The 19,459-nt window shown below is 43.4% G+C and overlaps 1 protein-coding gene across 2 annotated transcripts; it reads right to left on the reverse strand.

Annotated features, from left to right (window-relative positions):
* Nucleotides 1–696: 696 nt before the first annotated feature.
* Nucleotides 697–18,870, reverse strand: LOC142803269 (uncharacterized). 2 transcript variants are annotated; one of them, XM_075888397.1, is made up of 7 exons: nt 18,624–18,870; nt 18,415–18,523; nt 13,478–13,554; nt 8,352–8,396; nt 3,846–3,869; nt 3,035–3,055; nt 697–813 (listed from the first exon to the last, which is right to left on the reverse strand). In XM_075888397.1, the coding sequence occupies exons 2-7, from the start codon at nt 18,497–18,499 to the stop codon at nt 784–786; spliced, it is 282 nt and encodes a 93-aa protein (XP_075744512.1). In that variant the 5' UTR covers nt 18,500–18,523; nt 18,624–18,870; the 3' UTR covers nt 697–783. The 2 variants fall into 2 exon arrangements, with proteins under 2 accessions (XP_075744512.1, XP_075744511.1); XM_075888396.1 differs by having other exon boundaries at nt 18,583–18,870.
* Nucleotides 18,871–19,459: the final 589 nt, after the last annotated feature.

Here is a 19,459-nt window from a genome sequence, read left to right on the forward strand (position 1 = left end):
CGATTATTTGATAATATCGAAATGCGATCTAAACTAGTTAAAAATTTGCGCTGATTTGAAACGTGAAGTATTTGAGACGGTTTTCCAGCCTCTAAAGCTTGCAGGAATAATGACATGGCAGTACAGGCTCAGGTTTCTTGATTTTTCAATTAAATTTCAGGGTGACCACGTTTGTTGGCTTTGGCTTTATGAGACCAGGAGCAAAAATTCATGGTTGCCTTTCCCTTCTGCACACACTAAAGTAGTCAAGAGGTCTGTTTGTCAGACGTATTTGCTCTTTTTCTTCTGTAACAAAACTGTGCTTTGACTTCATACAGAAAAGCTTCGAGCAACAGGTTTTGCCACTGCAGGCAGGAGGTTACCTGCCACGACTGGTTTTGGCTGTTAACAGGAGTTGTCTTCTGATCCGTGTTATTTTTAGACGTCATTTCCGGGACAGAAATACGTCACTGAAATGTTGGTGCACCCCGTAAAAAAAAAAAAAGACGTTTCTTCAGTTTGTTTCTGCCACAACTAAAGGTCGCTTTATGCGAATTCTTGGACCTTTTTGAACACTGGAACTCTTCTTCGTCTCACTTGCAGAACTAGAAGCAGTGATTTGCCCGAGGATATGGGCCGCCATTCCATTAAACAAGTGGAATCCATCTCCTTCGGCGCACAACTGTTACGGCACACGTGCATGTAAAGGCGTTAAGGTTCGTCGTGGTTGGGCTCTTTTATTGGCGTACGTTCTTTAAAATCCGGGCTGCACTCGCCTGGTATTACATTTCGGAATCCCGCATCCTAAGATTTCTCAGCTTCTTCCACACATTTCTGAAAAAAAAAAAGAATAAAAGAGAGAGTAATGTTCAGTAGTGTAGGAAAAGCAGTTCTGCTGAATCCCGTAAGATGGCGCAAGGGTTATGAAAGAGAAAGCTCGCAACCACGCTACCGTGCCACAAAGCCGCACGGAAATCCTTACAGGCTTAGCATATCCCAAGGAAAGTTTTGTAGTTCATGAAAGCTTATAGGTGACAAAACCTTAGTTGGTATAACCTTAGTTGTAACCTTAGCTCCTTAGCTGATGGTGTTGGTGGGTTGATTTCAGAGTAGTGTCGTTAGAGAACCTTCTGTGTGATTTTTTTACAACCCCTTTCCCCTTCCTAAGTACAGGGTAGCCAACCGGAGTTCTTTTTTGTAGACCTGCCCATCTCACCACTACGTTTCAATTTTTTTCTAAGCTAAGAAAATGCATGGATCGACCCCAGGTTTGATCCCCAGTCCCGGAAAAATGTTTCACCTCCCAAGGAGCTTTGTGACTGTGAACTCCGTGCGTATTTCCTCGCGGCTTTGTACTACAATTGGATGGTTGTCGATATTCTGGTATAAGCCAGGAATACAAGATGGATATGCTAATGGCTGCTTTGGAGATGTCCACACCAAGAATAATCCGCGAAAGACAGAAAGAACGAAAATACATGAAGTCACGCTATTACCCGTTTTTACGCCAGGAATTAGTATTCGAGCTTTCTTAGGTACTGTATACGTCAAGGATTCTACGTGCATATTTGCGTAATGAAGACTCATGAGAAGTGCGGACGCACGTAAGTAAATTTGCATTCAAGGTTTCTACGGGGTATTGACATCGACCGTAAGCGTCTTTTGAAGCACCGTAGGTCCAATTTAGGCATTGAACACGACCGCTCCTGGCAGGGGACATGACTTGCACCAGAAGTTCGAGTTCACTGTCGGGCCAACAAACTGAAATTTACTAGTTACCTCTCTGGTGAACTAATACAGTGCGCCTAGCTACATTGCAACTGATGAATTTCAGCCAGTTTGTTTACGAGGCGTTTCTATCAGTTTCATCACGCTCATTCGCGAAGCGCTCAACGGAACAATAATTACGTTCGTGGTAATTCATTATTCCGTGACGAGCCGCACCGTGTTGTTAAAAATGCAAGCGTGAAAACTGTGCACTTTTACTGCATGCATGGAGGCGCATGACAACATGGTCCTGGCTTGGCTAAGTTTTTACCCACCTGCCATCCCCCCACCCCCTTCCCACACTTTTTCTTACGTTACCGTACATGGCTATGTTATGCTCTTCTTTTTTTTATCTTCCTTCTTTGAGTCTGTGTTCTTGTATCTCGTTCTTTTTATATATGTTTGTTTTTTTTTCTTTCTGTATCTTTTTGTTCCTCTTTCCTTTTTTCTCCTTTTGTTTTCCCTTTTTTTCTTTTGCTCTCTTTCCGTGGTCAATCTTTCACCTTGCATATTTTGACTCTTCATTTCTTTCTTTCTTTCTTTCTTTCTTTCTTTCTTTCTTTCTTTCTTTCTTTCTTTCTTTCTTTCTTTCTTTCTTTCTTTCTTTCTTTATTTCTTTCTCTGCACTTCTTCTCTTCCTCTCTTTTCCGTCTTCTTCACTTTCACATCTTGCCTCCTCATCCGTGCTTTCTTCCCCACCCACTCGCTATACTGTACTACACAAGGCTCTGCTCTGCTAATGTGCCTAGATAGCCGTGTGGTTAGAAAGCCCTCCTTCGAATACTTGGGGCGCGGGATCGAGTAGTGCCTCCCCGCAAAAATTTTACTCCCAGGAATTTTTTCTCTCTCTAATTTCCTCCTCTTTCGTTCGCTCAATACACGGTTTCCAGCCACTCACAACTATTGCAGTGCACGTTGGAGAGAGAGAGAGAGAAACAACTTTATTTATCCCATCTTGAGGGAAAGGGGCTGCGAGAAGGCGAGGGATTCTACTCGTGGTAGGCCTCTTCTACCACCTCAGCCCAACTCAGGGTAGCCTCCTAAAGGGAGGGGTTGTAGCTGCGCAAGGCATCCTCCCACAGCTCCTGACTACTTATTTGGAAAAATCGGTGCACGTGTTTTTACAGTGAAGCAGGGCAGAAAGTACAGGGAGGAGATGAAGAAGAGGACGAAGAGATTGCGCGCCGGTTCGCAGAGATTATAAATTTCTATCCGCGACACAGGGCAATACTCGACGGTAACAGCTCTGTGGTAGAAAATACGGGAATGAATGAAATTGGTACGATACCTTTTCTTCGTCGGTGAATGCCTTAAAAAAAGAGAATACAGGACGTTAAGAAAGCCTTCACGTCTTATAGTAAGCCTCTATATTTATTGGTCATTTCACTTCATACTTTTATTTAATATATGATTCCAGGTGAGCAGAAACGGTGCAGCGTAATGTCCGCTCCACTACGTTGAACAAAGGGGCGAGAAGTGTGGTGTAAGCAAATACCGTAGCCTCTATTGACTCAACGAATGGCTATCTATGGACTATTATTATTGGCAGTCAATGTACCCATGGGCAATATTCGCGCTGCATGCGCCATATTAAGTTTTACGCACTGTCCTAAAGCGTCAGTAAACGTCAAATATATATATATATATATATATATATATATATATATATATATATATATATATATATATATATATATATATATATATATATATATATATATATATATATATATATATATATATATATATATATATATATATATATATATATATATATATATATATATGAACTACGTAATCAGTGATCAGTGCCTCGAAGTATTGTAGCAGAAATGAATATCCGCCGTATGGTTGTTCGCAGTGTAAAATAACTTTTACAGAGTTGAAAGCAGGCAGTTTAAGAAGGTGAGACCCTGGCTTCGTGTTCATGCTTTATGACAGCGTGTGTTAGAGGGGCTCTAATACTCGTGGCATCAAAACTTGGCTGTGACCCATCTGTAACTTATTATATGTGTGAGGATTGTACGAGGCTGAAATATGTACTGAAGGCAGGCCGTGCTCCTGAAAAAAAATAGAAGGAAAATACACATGCTACTTACCATTTTCTCGTTAATGCATGACTTCTGTTGGAACAGAGAAAGAGAGATGTTACATAGCGCACAAAAAAAAAAAGGAACAGCGAGAAATGCGGGCGAATAAAGAGGCTGTGCGCCACAAAACTGATATCGAAGCACACCTGCAATGCCAACAACTCACAGGATCACCTATACATTCGCCGAAGACGATTCTAAGGCGAAAGCCATCTTATAATAAGGAGCGAAGCTCGCTAATTCTGCACCTCGCCGTCGTCGCCGTCGTCGCGCATTTGTACCTGTGAGAACGTTTTGTGCGTTATTTGTGTGTGAAAAACGCGGGGTGCATTTAGATCTGCTTTCTGTTATGCACATGACCTTCCAATTTGTTGCTATCGCGTCCATTGCTTTGCCTTTGCGGCATAGCTGCGACTTTTTTTTTTCTGCCCCCATCGCACTTTGGCACTGCCTTCTTGATCGGCTCACCTATGAACGAGTATCTTGGTCATAATAAGATGTCATGATGTGACGTCGGAGTGACGTCATACGGTAATGTTATCACTTGATAATGAATTTTAGCATCCATCGTGTTGAGGCCAAAGGCGCAGACGCCTACAAGCAATCTTCGCGTTTTAGGAGGAGTTTAAGGCTTCCGCCTCAATGAACTATAACCTTCCCTTTCAAAGAAAACTTGCGTAGACCGCATCGTGCGTTAAAGTTGAGCAATAAATACAAACGGTTTATTCCCATTTCAAAGAATTGCAAGTCGATCGGCTAACTCCCACGCGTACTTTGCCCCGCTTAGAGGATATGAGCGACGCTGCCTAGCGCGCCCTTTTCTCGCGGTGGGCAGGAGGGGAGAATCGTACGTCTTGGCTGGCCTCAGACTTTACTTGGAACGATTCTGTGGAAGTCAAGAGACACGTAATTTAAGGAGTGTTGGTCCTGCGCATGGTATACTTGCAAATAACCAGCAATGTTTACGAAAGCCGAGCGGCATGCCTAATGTGCGCTGTCGACGCTGATATGTCTTAAAAAAACCGCTTAACGATATAGAGTATTTGGTACTTGAGCTGAAAGCCGTCCCGTGGGCGTCACAGTTGATGAGGTGACATCCGTGTCTAATAATATAGGCTTTGCTACCTCTACAAAGCGAGATATCCCCAAGTGTTGAAGATTGGGCGAGTTGGTTCGTCGCGTTTGCACTGTCATACCGCAATACGGGAAAGAAGATACTGCCGAGTTGACGGAAAAAAGAGTGCTCTTGCGTCAGTAGGTTCAGCAGTTTCTTTATTCCCCTAATGCGCTATACCAGTTCAAAAAGGGAGAGATGTCGTTACGCTTTTGCACATATCTATATGAGCTGTCAATCAGGCAAGTTTTGTAATTGTCACCGTTTGTAATAATTGGACAAGTTCATGTTCGCCTGTGTGAGGATGACGCCATACTTCTTAACTGAACGATTACGTGGATAGTTACCTCTTTCCGGCATGGTTTTCACCCCATGTAACCACCTTTTCTTCATTTTTTTCTCTTGAAGTACGCGGGTCCCGCATATCAACGTTCAAACAGCGCGCCGGTTGAAGCTTTTGACATTACAACAGAGATGGCGCTACTTTCCTCGGCGACGGATGTCACGTGTTATCTTTGTTTTCTTCCGGCTGGTCTCGACTAGAGCACGCGGTACGCGATGGACTTGAGAGTTTTTTATGGAAAGAAAGGTAAGTCCTCTTTGTAGTGAATTAATATCACAGGATAGAGTGTTGTAGAAGTTGCCTATACTATGGAAAGTAGAATTGAAGTGCTGCGCTCATTTATTCGAGAGCGCTTTGTTGCTGAAGTTTGTGGTCCCCTAGGGTAACCACCATGCATGAAGGGTCTGGACGGCCGGCAATATATGATTTGTTCTTGGTGTTTCAGCGGAAGACTTTGTCGAAATACCATCGGATTCGGACAGTTTCGCAGGAGGTGACGACTTCAGTGACAGTGACCCTGAGTATGAAGTAAATGATAAAGCTGTCAAAACGAGCAAACAGAGACTTGAGGCAAGAAAAGCCATCTCTGCAGTGTGCGAGTCTTCTGATACAGAGAGCGAACAAGATGACGTTCCTGTCATGACTGCGAAGGTACCTGTGTGGAGTCCTTCCTATAAAATGTCGCCACCGCTGGAATTTCTATTACGTAGTGGGGTGCCACTTTCTATCCAAAAACGTAGAGAAAGTAAGTCCTTATGACATCTTCAGCTTATTCTGGACGCCGTCCTTGATGGAGTTGCTGGTATTTCAAACAAATCTTTACGCTCAGCAGCAGGGCAAGCCATACACACCCACCACATTGGAAGAAATGCGTTCCTTCTTGGGGCTCAATCTCCTGGTGGGGATCAAAAGAAGCCCAAGTTACCGGGCTTACTGGTCTACTGCGCCTGACTTGCATTATCCTTTCATTTCGAAAGTTATGCCTGTCAACAGATTCAGCTGGCTTTTATCACGCCTGCATCTGAATGATAATATCTTGCAGCCAGCGAGGGATCACCCCAACTTTGACAAGTTGTACAAAGTCCGTCCACTCCTCACTAAACTATCGAAAACATTTGCGGAAAATTACTTGCCCACCGAGCTGCTCGCCATCGATGAATCTATGATAAAGTTCAAGGGAAGGAGCTCGCTGAAGCAGTATATGCCAAAGAAGCCTGTGAAGCGTGGCTACAAGGTGTGGATGCTTTGTGCCAGCAGTGGCTATAATCTAAAATTTGATAGTTACATTGGTAAATCTGAGAACGGTGTTCAGAAGGAGCTAGGTGCACAAGTTGTGAGGAAGTTATGTCATGACCTTGTGGGCCAGCAGCATCGTGTTTTTTTCGATAATTACTTTACGAGCTACAACCTCCTGAAAGACCTTCTTCACGATGGCTTTTAGGCATGTGGGACAGTGAATTCCAGTAGAAAGAACTTGCCATGCTTGCAGGCTGACAAATCGATGAAAAGAGGCGACACGAGTGTCAGCGACGACGGCCTCTGCTGTCTAAAATGGAAGGACAAGAGGACTGTTTATTTGCTAACAAATTTTCATGACCCTTCCAATGAAGTTGAAGTGGACAGGAAAAACAAGGATGGGACATTGAGCAAGGTGTCCTGTCCGGCGGCTTTGCAAGACTACTACCATAATAGGAATTTTGTAGACAAATTTGATCAGCGCAAAGGGCAATATGAAATAGACAGAAAATCACGGAAGTGGTGGCACAGAATCTTTTTCCACCTACTGGATTGCTGCGTTGTGAATGCTTTTTTGATACACTGTGAACTTGAAGGAGTGGAGCACTTTACCATGAAAGATTTCCGGAGAAGTGTGACGAGATCTCTCACAGTCGAAGCCCAGGTTTGTAAGAGGGGCACATTATCAAGCGCAAACAACACAGTGCAGATTAAAAAATCTAAGCCACATGTGGACACGGCCATACGTCTAACACACAGCAAGCATCAGCCAAAGAGATGCACGAAGCGCAGGTGTGGTATGTGCAGCACGAAATCGCAGCCTTCGAGAACGACATGGATGTGCGAAACGTGCAACGTCCCATTGTGCCTGAGGAGAAACAAGGACTATTTTGCAGCGTTCCACCGAAAGTGACTGTAGACACTTGCTGCACGGTGGTCACCTCAGGTGACCACCTCATTTCTTTTAGACAAATGTGCCAATTTTTTTTGCCGTGTTATAAAAGTCATTTTTGGACGAAGGCTAATCTATATTTTCAATGAAATATTGTTTCTCCAATAATAAAGTTCTGTGCATGAAAGAGTTACTGCGGTATTGCAGGGTCGGTGCAACCACAGACATCTGTAGTAGCATAACTTCTTTATGTATTGCTTTCGCCATCAGCGTTATCAACTTCCTTTGCAGTGTGCCATTGATGTATTTTTCACCAAAACATGTCGTTCTGGTCGATGCTAAGAAAAGATGTACCCCACGTGCTTGCAAAAAGGCTGCCGTCATGAAGGCTTTTCGGAACCCACGTAGAATACCGATACCAGATTCCCCTATATTGAAACATTTATGCTAAGTGTGCTGGTGGTGAGGTGGTGACAATGCCGTTTGATTCCAATAACGCTTTGACTACAGTTGTCATGCTCGAACAGCAGGACACCAAAGCTAATGGTGCTAAGCATACATACTCAAATAGCACCTTGTTACCATGTGGGCACGCTCTACGCACTGATTGGTCCATAATCTTCGTGCAGTTGCGGTGGTAGCAGAACAGGCACGTGGATAGTTATGCGCAGCGACGATTGCTTTTAGGATAAACACCCAATAAATAATTAGGATGGTAGAAATACAGCGTTCATTTTACTTCACGAAGGAAGTTTCAATTTCATGACGTGTAATGATGGCGTTGATAACTGCAGTAACAAATTTCACAATTACGTGTTAAACGTGCATTAGCATCCAGGAGGTCTTGATTACTATTTAGGTGTTCATTATAGATGTTCTCCCCGTGCATATGTGTTATGGAGGTAAAGAACTAGCGATGATTTTACGTACCATTTCTTCCTTCACTTTGCCTTCTTCCTTGCAGCCATTGACAGCCTGTTTTGAGACAGCAAAATGCCAGAAACTTTGGTGCATCGTATGTACAAAAAAGAGAAAAGGGAGCATGCTAATGCGAATCGCGTTATCCCCAGCTCGACTTGGACAAATTCGTGAAACAAAAGGAGTACTTCACTTCAAATCCCGCTTACTTTGAATGTGATATAATGATCCCGCGAGAAATTATGCAGTTGTGCTCGTTTCGCAAGAATTGTGCGTAAGAGAATGTTTCAGCAATTTCTGATGACAGACATGTCGTAAACATAGGTGGGCAGCCAATGGCTAAGTTAACTTTCGAACGAACTTTGGATGTTCGATCCCAGGTCGATTAGACCAAGACGTTGAAGACAGTGGCCCGCCACCTCGTAGCTACTTTGTCATGTGAAGTGGTCATCACCTCACTTTGCTTTTGTTGCGAAATTCGAATGATGATTAGGTTGTTGTGTTGGCCCCGGAAATGCAGAGCCAACGAGAGCCAACCTCGTATATGTAAAAAGTTTTGCTTCTGTCTCTTAATTGTCCTCATTCACGCGCGCTTTAAACACTTCACCACTCGAAGGATCCCTGCAGCTATGGCTTAAACGTACTTGACGATTTTCAAGTATAGCATTCATGTAGGTCTCTTAACCAAACAAAAACATTTAAACTATTACCGGTCTCTTTTTCCCCAAGAGAAAAGGAAGAAACTCGTTAAGGACCAAACCATACCTCTAAAATAGAAGGCCCGGGCTGTCAGATTTAACCTGATGGTCCCTCAGTGGGCCGGACCATGTGACACTGAGTTTACTCGTGTCTATTGTGGACGTAATGAGGTTGCCTCGCTCACTCTCCCTCAGACGTTGCAACAGCAAATGTAAATTATTCCCATGCTGCACGTATTACGTATCAGTGAAAGCGAGCAGCTAGCGCACACGGCCTTTTACGAGACGAAATGTTCGCAAATTCAGCACCCACGTGTGGGGTTAAGATCGTCAAGCGATAGTTCCACTAACTTTTCCTTGAGTAGAGTGTCACTGCACGTCACGGGTGCTGCATATTTTAAGCAAAAAAAAGAACACAAAAATATTAACAAAAAAGAAAAAAACAAAGAATACAAGAGACGCACACTACATTCTGTTTTGTTTTCTTTCAAATGGGTCGCTGTGCCGAGTTTTGCCGTGCATTTACCTCCCCGACCCTATCATCCGTTAGAATATAATTTCGCTGATAATAAATCTAAACGCCACTTGCTCTTGAAACCGGTAAACGCCGGAGGATCAGTTTTTTTTCTCACAGTGATACAGAACAGGACAGTTACTACGTGCCATCGTATTATTCCAACAAAAGCAGCAGTATCTCTAAGCAGCGGCATCAATAGCATAAATTCAGCATCTCTGAACCATTACACAATGTTTGTACTCTAGGTGTACAATGTTTTGTACACCTGGAGTGATGATGCCAAGGAGAAGATCAAGTGCAAAGCATCTGCTAAACCCAACCACAAATGGCCTGAAAGACAAAAACAGGCCGACTTTAGGATCATCAACTTAAATGCTCGCAGCGTACTGAACAAAAGTCACTTAATAGAAAGTGTAACCTTGGAACATGATCCTGACATATTGGCAATCGCCGAGACATGGTTGCACAGTGATGTACATGATGTGGAAGTCACACCGCCAGGTTACGTCTTAATAAGGAAGGACCGAGGCGGGAGAGGAGGTGGGGTAGCACTTATGATTAAAAGAGACATAAAGTATGAAACTTTGCCAGATGCTGGTGGTATTGAAGCCGTATGGGTAAAGATTCGATTAAATGATCACCCTGTGTACATTGGAGTTATGTACAGACCCCCCTGTTCTCCTGCTACGACTCTGACCGACTTAAGATGTTTTATGGATCATAATATGCATCAGGACGACAAAATAATTTTGATTGGTGATTTCAACTTACCAGGCATTCAATGGGATTTGCATGATATTATAGGAAACGAAGTAGCTCATTGTGAACATATTTTGGACATTGCCTTTTGTTTTAACCTATGCGAAATTGTGTCAAGCTACACACGTGTTTTTAAGGCTGTATCTTCTATTCTCGACCTTGTATTTGTATCTTCACTCATGGAGGAAAATGTTAAAACATGTGATGTAATCGAGGGCATATCAGATCATCAGATGGTTATGTTTTCCTTGGATATGGCGTCCGCTAGGTTGCATAAGGATTACAAAAGTACAGTTCTGAACTTCGCAGCTGCTGATGACTTCTCTGATTTAGAAAAACTTGAAAACTTTTTCGATACTTTTGTTCTCCTGCAAAATTCAAATGCATGTACAAATAGACTATGGGATTATTTCTTGCAGGTGGTCACTGAATGCATTCAATTCTATATTCCAACACGACGAAAAAGATAGCAAAGAAAAATCCTTGGATAACGCGTGACGTGATCCATGCCAAAAGGCAACTGAAACGAAAACGGAAAGCTCACTCAAAGAATCCTTGCCCTGAAGGGAAGGAAACCATTCACACTATGAGCCAGGAGTGGAGACGTCTAGTTAAAAATTGCAAAAATAATTTTTATAATGTTAAACTAAAAAAGTTCTTGCACGAAGCACCCGAAAAGTTCTGGAGATACGTGAATCCAAACACAAAAACCCATCTTGATGCAGATAAAGAAAACTCACAAGCACGTGCTGAAAGTTTTAATGCCTTTTTTTCGTCAGTATTTACCCACGATGACAGACAAGTACCAACTTTTAATGAGGCTTCTGACACACCTGCCATAGAAGAAATAACAATTAGTGAACAAGGAGTATTGAACCTGCTCCTTAAAATCGATAAAAAGAAAAGTGCAGGACCTGACGGAATACCAAATGAATTTTTATATAGGTACGCAGTTTGGGTCTCGAAGTACTTGACAAATATTTTCCAGTCCTCCGTAAGTAGTGGTTGCTTTCCCACTGCTTGGAAGGTTGGTAAGGTCATACCGATACACAAAGGTGGTACTACTAACGACTGCAAAAATTTACGTCCCATCTCGCTCACAAGCACTTGTTCAAAGATTCTCGAGCATATTGTCTCCAAGCATCTTTTGGCTTATCTAGATGTTCACAACCTATTATACTCACTGCAACATGGATTTCGAAAAGGCCTATCTTCTATTACTCAGCTTGTTGAACTTGTTCATGATCTCTCCTATGAAATTAACTCGCAAGGTCAGGTTGACATGATACTCTTAGATTTTGCAAAAGCTTTTGATAAGGTGTTCCATGCTAAACTGTTGTTAAAAATAAACACTATCTTTAAAAGCCAAACCTAACGCAGTGGTTTTCCTCCTATTTCTCCAATCGCAAGCAGTATGTTCAAGTCAGCACGAAAAAATATGCCCTTGCCAATGTTATTTCTGGAGTTCCCCAAGGCAGTGTCTTGGGCCCGCTACTGTTTTTGATTTTTGTCAACGATTTATCTAAAGATATTACGGTCCCCATAAGGTTTTTTGCAGACGATTGCATAATGTATAAAACAGTCAGGTCTCCTACCGATCAATCAGAACTAAATCTAAACCTCCAAAAAATACAAAACTGGTGCACCATTTGGCAGATGGATCTAAACGCCGCAAAAACAGTAACGATGACCGTAACTAGGAAAAAAAACGCATTCTAAATACGACGTACTGTATAAACGATCATGAGCTTGGCAGAGTAGAACAACACAAATATTTGGGTTTATTTATAACTTCCGATCTTCGATGGAGTTTGCATGTAGACTCCGTTTGTGCTAAGGCTAACAAAGCGTTGTGGAGACTTCGGAGAAATCTGCACCATGCTAGCCCGGAAATCAAATGCTTGGCTTACAAGGCTCTCGTACGGCCAATTATGGAGTACGCAAAGGTGGTATGGGATCCGTACACAACAAGTAATCGCACTAAGCTAGATAGAATACAAAGATTGGCGTCACGTTTCATATTTAACAAATACCAGCGCTGCCACTCCCCAACTCAGCTTTGCAAGCTGGCCCACCTTGAACCACTAGAACAAAGGACAGAGTATGAAAGACTTAAATTACTCTTTTTAATCATTAAAGAACAAGTAAAAATAGACAAATCGAAGTATATGTATATAAAAACTGGGGAAACGTCAAGGCACCGGCATAACAAGTACATCCCCCCTCCCAGATCACACAACGATTGTTTTAAGTTAAGTTTCTTTCCGCGGGCGATCAGTGAGTGGAACAGGCTGCCGAATGCCACTGTCTACCTTCTTTCTTGAATGTGTACCTTCTGTCTTGAAGGGCCTAAAGAATGTCGTGTATAAAGATGTATAGTTTATATTTTGCTTATTCTATGTCCTCAAGAGCAGAGTGCTTTGGCTATTTCTTGTCATTCATTGTTATGTATATTAGAAGTTGTATAGGGAGTACCTATTTTTTGTATGTATATTGTTTTTTTTCCACCCCTGTTATAGTCCAAAGGGGGCTGACAGAATAATAAAATGAAAAATGAAAATGAAAAATTGAATTACGCGTACTCTGATTATGCGACTCTGCCAAAACCACTATAATAATAATAATAATAATAATAATAATAATAATAATAATAATAATAATAATAATAATAATAATAATAATAATAATAATAATAATAATAATAATAATAATAATAATAATAATAATAATAATAATAATAATAATAATAATAATAATCCGTGGTCTGACACCCCAAAACAACGATGTGATTACGAGAGACGACGTTTAGAGGAGGGCTCAGGAAATTCAGGCACCATGGGATTACTTAACGTGCGCCTAAATTTAAGTACGCGGACCTCGAACATGCTCGCCTTCATTGAAATCCCAGAAGCACTCCTGCGAGCGGTGAGAAAATTGTAGCCCATTCGGAGCCTTACGTCTACCCAGCATGGAAGATTGCTGGCAATCACTCAGTGCGGCGGGCAATCTTAAGGGTATTCTCGCGCATATAGTTGTTATACTGGATAGAAAAAATGGCTTAGCAGATTGCTTGCGACCATCTCGCGTAGTGTAAAAGTCCTTATTGAGTGTGTTCCGCCGCTGGTTAGACTCCAGGCCATGTCCAGATCGAACGACCTGCTTACCTTCAACACGCGTTCTTTCTTGGCGGCCGCGTCAGTTCCTTCAAGACAGGCGATGAGTTTTTCGTTTTTCTTCCTATCTGAAAAACGAAGTAAGAATAGTTACAACACGCGATCTTAAACGAAGCGTATCTAAGGTGAATAAAAGAAGACAAAGGAAGCCCAGGTTCACCACCAACCCGGCTGATGTAACAACATATTTAAGACATTACAGCACACAGCAAAACAGGATAGTAATAACTACGGCAGTGAGACAAATGAGTATAGTCTTGCCACGGTAATAATACGCTTCTGCCTTATCACATGATGTGGGCGATGTAACTATTACTGGGTGTTATCTACTGAGGGTCAGGCAACAAACGGATGTCACGGTGGATGGACGTGTTTTTTGAGCGCTCCCGATCGACTGCGCAGATATGTGATTTTGTATGTTTTGAACTAGTCTTTATAATTATAAGGCAGCACTTAAAACCTCTGTAGCACTTATTTTATTGTACGGCCTTTTCGGGGGTCAGTCACCAGGTATTTATTAGTTTGTGCGTGTTTGTTTGTTTTTTGTTCTTTTTTGTTGTTTTCTTTCTTTTGCCACTCCGTGGGGGAAGTGCACGTACATTGAACACGCAAATTTTTGTAGTAGAGCATAGACTTTCTCTTTTCCGTTGGGCAGGGCTCGAGTTTTGTAGTTGTCGAGTGAGACAAGTCATAGGGACAATTGGTGTCAGAAAGACATGGTTAAAAAGACTGTAAAGTGTTCAGGATGTGGGGCAGGTTTGAAAGTAGACCCAAGTGTAGAAGCGGATGGAGAAGAGGCTGACGCGAAGTGTAGGCAATGTGAGGTCAAGGAAAAAATGGAGAAAATAATGGTTGCCTAGAGTGAACTGCTGGTGAGAATCACCGAGCTTGAGACTGCGTTGGCGACAGATCAAGAGAAAACGAGGGCAATGGGAGAAAGGCTGAAGTCCTTTAAGGAAGCACTAGCCAAGGTGAACAGAGAGCGGCCTACGGAGAGAACAGTAGGGAACCGGTAATGAGAACAGCAGAAAAGTAAGAGCAAGCAAGTTTGAAAAAAAAAACAGGTTCAGCCGGTTCAATTGTCGCAAGGCTCAGCTTCAGCGAAGTAGTGGTGGGGCTGGGAGGGGACAAAGCAGCCGGCGTCACAGGTGCAAGTAACCCCCAGGTGCAGGATGCTCCAGCTAAAAAGTCACAGCATGTGATAATTGCCGGGTACTCGAATTTAAATCGATGCACAGAAGCCATCAAAGAGAGGGTAAGAGGTGACAAGAGGGTTGCAGTAGGGGCGTTCCCAGGACGCAAGCTTGAAGCAGTCATGAGGCAAGCGAGCGCAAAACTCAAAACTACAGCTGATAGACAAAACCTCGGGATAATTTCAGGCGGTTTAAATGATGTCTTAAATGAAGATACAGCAGGACTAGCAGCCACACTGGCGAAAGGCGTCGATGACATGCGCGCCACTTCTCCTAAGGTACAGGTAGTGATATGCACGATACCGGAGGTATACCGGTGCGTGACAGCAACCTGCAAAGAGCGGTTGTCAACGCAAACCAAGAGATATGGCGGATGAGTCGAGAGAAAGGCTTTGAGGTGGTGGAAATAAGCAGAGAGGTGCATAGGTGGGGTGGTTTCCAACGAGACAGAATTCACTTCGATGGGCGACTAGGTCATGAGGTGGGTTGGCGAATTGAAGGACGCGCAGTAGCTTTTTTCGGGGGCAAGCGGGCCCTTCACTTTACAGGATAGCTAGTAACGAGGAAAACAACCAGGCAGACTCTTTGACAGGTGGTATGAACAGATACGATTCCAAAGTGGCACCAGTATCTAAGATAGGTAGAGACCGGGGCAGAAATAGACGTAGCCACGAGCGCCGAGCCGATTCAGACATAGGGTATATAAACATGCAGGGTGGTAGGAACAGGCTGAAGTGGGAAGAGATAGAAGAACAGCTAAGGGAGGAGAGGCCGATGGTATACGGTTTTGTAGAAACACATCTCAGGGACATGGAACAACCTCCTAACAATCCGGACCACGTGTGGGAATATTGTAATAGAACAGAAGGCAGCAGAAAGGGGGTGGTATTGGGGCATTCATTCATAAAAGTTCAGACTGGCAAAGGGTCAAGCAGGAGTTCAAAGAACATTTATGGCTAAAAGGGAAAGTGGCAGGGCAAATCACACTCCTTGGTTTCATGTACTTGTAGACGGGAGCCAAGCTTAGAGAGGAAAAGCAGGCAATGGTAGAGTGTATATCAAAGGACATTCAAGAGTTAGGAGGAGAGTGCAAGATAATTATACTAGGAGACATGAATGCGCATATAGAAGATATAGATGGGTATACCGACCCGACAGGCAAAATGATCATGGATGTGGGCGACAGGCTTGATTTGATTATTTGCAACAGTACCGAGAAGTATGAAGGACAAATAACATGGGAGGTAGGAAGGCTCCAGTCGACGATAGATTACGCACTGATGTCACATAGGATGTATGATAAGCTCAGGGGAATGCACATAGATGAAGGTGGCTCCAGAAGTCTGGGTAGTGATCACAAACGTATAAAGCTAAGTTTTGGAACAGCAGTGAAAGTGGGAAGGAGACAAGATGAGCAACTATAGGAAAATTATTATTCAGAAAGGCAAATTGAAATAGCCACCAAACAAATTGAAAAAGTAATCACTGGGGATAATGAAACAGTGTGGACATACACGAATATATTTAGACTGTTTGAACTAGAGCTTTCTAAGGCCCGTGGCATGCCACTCCAGAAAAGAAGACACAAACCTTAACGTTGGTGGGTTGAGGAAGTTAAGAGAGCCATAGCAAAACACCAGGAAGCCTCTAGGGAACACAGACATGCTAAGCAGCGGGCTGAACCGACAGATGACGTTGAAAGAAAATGGGAAACCTTTCTAAGCTGTAGAAGGGATGCATTCCTTCTGATCAATGAAAATATTAGAAGAAAGGGAGCTCAGTGGCTGGCAGAAGTACATAAAAAAGATAGAAAGGCAAGTGCGAAATTTTGGAACCATCTAAACTCTCTAAGAAATGAGACGAGCCTAGAGCAGAGGTTTATACCTACAGCTCAAGGTGCCAGGCTAGAAGGGGACGAAGCTATTGAATATATAAGAACAAGGGTGACAGAAAAATTTCAACAAAGAAGGGCTTTATGCCCTTCTTTGTTGAAACCAAGACATATCGGGCCCAATACGAAGGGGTAGACACGGTATGCAGTGCGTGTGGAGAGGAAGAAGAAACTGCCGAACACTTGATAATGTTCTGTAAAGGGCTTCACCCTATAGTTCAGGATGATGGCGCAGAGTTTTTCAAAGCACTGGGGTTTAGGGACAGGGAGGGCAAAATAAGCTCTAAGCGGGTAGAATTAACTAGAAGGAGATTATCTGATTGGTGGCTAAAGTCAAGGCACGAGTGAAAATTAAACCCTTCAATGCAAAGTACGAATCCTCAACCTCACTGTTTAAAAAAAACAAACAAATAAATCTAGTTCTTGGTTCATTAAATATTACGGCTTGGTGGCGCCAGTCACAACCCGATATAAAGAGTACAGCCACATCCATCTATCCATCCACGTCCATCCACATCCATCCATCCATCCATCCATCCATCCATCCATCCATCCATCCATCCATCCATCCATCCATCCATCCATCCATCCATCCATCCATCCATCCACATTCATCCACATTCATCCACATCCATCCACATCCATCCACATCCATCCACATCCGTCCGTCCGTCCGTCCGTCCGTCCATCCATCCATCCATCCATCCATCCATCCATCCATCCATCCATCCATCCATCCATCCATCCATCCATCCATCCATTCATCCATCCATCCATCCATCCATCCATCCATCCATCCATCCATCCATCCATCCATCCATCCATCCATTCATCCTATTCCGTCTGCGGAATGCAGTGCGAAATCGAGTACCGCTGACCTAGACACGGCTCGTGTCTCTCATCTTTGCCCTCCAATTTGTTCAATTCCGATCCCATTGACGCATTTCAGCGTGTTACGTTCGTTTGACTCAAATATCGTGCTATCTGCAAGTCTTTGCCTGTGCACTTTTTAGTGTTTATTGAATCTCAAAGCTACTTTGCTGGCTTCGCCAAAAAACGCCAAGGCCTCCGCGGAAGGTGCAGCACAGTCACAGCGAAAGCTAGAAGAGAAAACAATCATAGGGTAACTACTGCAAGCGCACTTGCTTGATACCCACTAGGGTATCAATTATAAACTTTTGGGTAGTAGGCAGGCATTCGCAATGCTATTTCTCATCAGTCTTCTGACAAGCGTGGTATCAGCTAAACACTTGCAAAGAATTTCGTGGCAATTGTCTATGCAGTGGCTGACGACGATGAGGAATCATGGCTGAAGTGGGTATGCGCTACAGTTGATAGCTGAACAAGAACAAGCATTTGTAATGGGTTGGACCACAGGGCGGCCCAGTCGTTACGCTATTCGCATTGTGCGATGACTGGTTGTTTTTTTGCTGTTTTAAAACACTTTATAAGTCGTATTAACGCGATTGCTTTCCCGACATCAAGCCTGCCTAAGGCAAGTTTGCCATCATGTCACCAGCACCAGCGTAGCTCAATTGTAGAATACTGGGCTGGCGTCTAGCGGACCTGGGTTCGAGCCCCACAGTGTATTTGTGCTGGGCTTTTTTTCCTACTATTCACGTGATGCTACAGACACCGGGGACGGCGATGGTGGACAACTTCACGTGACCAGAGTTGTGATCTCATAACAGCTTTCGCTGAAAAAGCAGAAACAAAGTGTAGGTATTCCGATAAAAGAAGCAGTGTGACAGTAGCAGCAGCAACGACGACGAACACAACAAGCGAACACATCCACGTTGGTCTGAGCATGCGCCATTCGACTGTTTGCACCAAAAAATACTCACATTTCTCCTGGTTGGCACCACAGTCTACGGTCGAGAGGACCACCGTCAAGGTCACGATTCCAAAAATCACCACTGCAGCGTTCATTTTAGCGTGCTTGAATTTATTTGCCTGAAAACGAGGAGCGCGCGCTGCTGAAAGGTGCCTAAGAATGAGACCCAGAAACGTACTGGGTTCTTTAATATAGCCGGGTAGTCGGCATCAGGATCACCTATTGCCATCACCCTTTAAAAGCAACCATTCTTGAAATGAGCAGAGGCCGAGAGGTGAATAGAATGGCTCTCCTCTCTATTTCTCGTTCACTCCTTGAGCTAGACCACAAGAGCGTGATGCACTTCGGCATGACGTCGCATGGTCCTGCGTACTACGTTATCGAACACAAAAGGTTCCTTGAGGTTCCGTGTCCGACGCACGACCATGAAAGCTGTGACCTCGACAGAAGATAGCACCGCCTGGGACATGCGCTCACGCTTTAGAGAGTGGCCACTCTCATTCGATTGAAAGACGCCCAAAACTGGACAACGGACAGCTGAGGGGACAACAAAAACTCCGTAAAAACATGCAAAATCAGCAGACACTCTGGAAGGGCAAAAAAGTTCCCTTGACCATTCGTGACATCGCGTGAAACTCGATGCACGCGCAAATTTGGATTGTGGAAAGGCAGGTGGCCCATAGAGAAAGAAAAAAAAAAGTTCTCTCTGGATGGCTTATAGCGTTTCGCGATGAAAGCTGCTTTGCACGCGATCATGCGGTGACACGCTAAGGTAGGCTGAGATGACAGACCATTCTTCGCGAACGAGTGGAATTGTGAAGTCGTGTTTTAAAATGTTCAGAAAATAAATTTAAAATTGTTACCAAGGTTACTACAGGGCTGTCATCACCATTCATGTGCCAAAATCGAGGTATAGTATTACGCTACAGCTTCATAACGTCCTAATGCTGTAATTATCACAGTCATTTATCTAATTGAATTAAATCTCTTCCCAAGCTATTCTCGCCGTCTTTGGAACTATCACCGCTACCAGATTGCGCTCCGTCGCTTGAATG

This window comes from Rhipicephalus microplus, chromosome 3 (genome assembly GCF_043290135.1).
Source record: "Rhipicephalus microplus isolate Deutch F79 chromosome 3, USDA_Rmic, whole genome shotgun sequence".
NCBI classification, from domain to species: Eukaryota; Metazoa; Arthropoda; class Arachnida; order Ixodida; family Ixodidae; genus Rhipicephalus; species Rhipicephalus microplus.

Bases quoted from the DNA above. Each gene is read 5' to 3' on its own strand.
- LOC142803269 (XM_075888396.1), bottom strand. From the start codon at position 18,633: ATGGCAATAGGTGATCCTGATGCCGACTACCCGGCTATATTAAAGAAC. The intron at 3,870-8,351 runs GTACGTAAAATC...CTGTTCCAACAG, and splicing joins GCAAAGTGAAGGAAGAAATG to AAGTCATGCATTAACGAGAA. The intron at 814-3,034 runs GTATCGTACCAA...TTTTTTTTTCAG, and splicing joins CATTCACCGACGAAGAAAAG to AAATGTGTGGAAGAAGCTGA.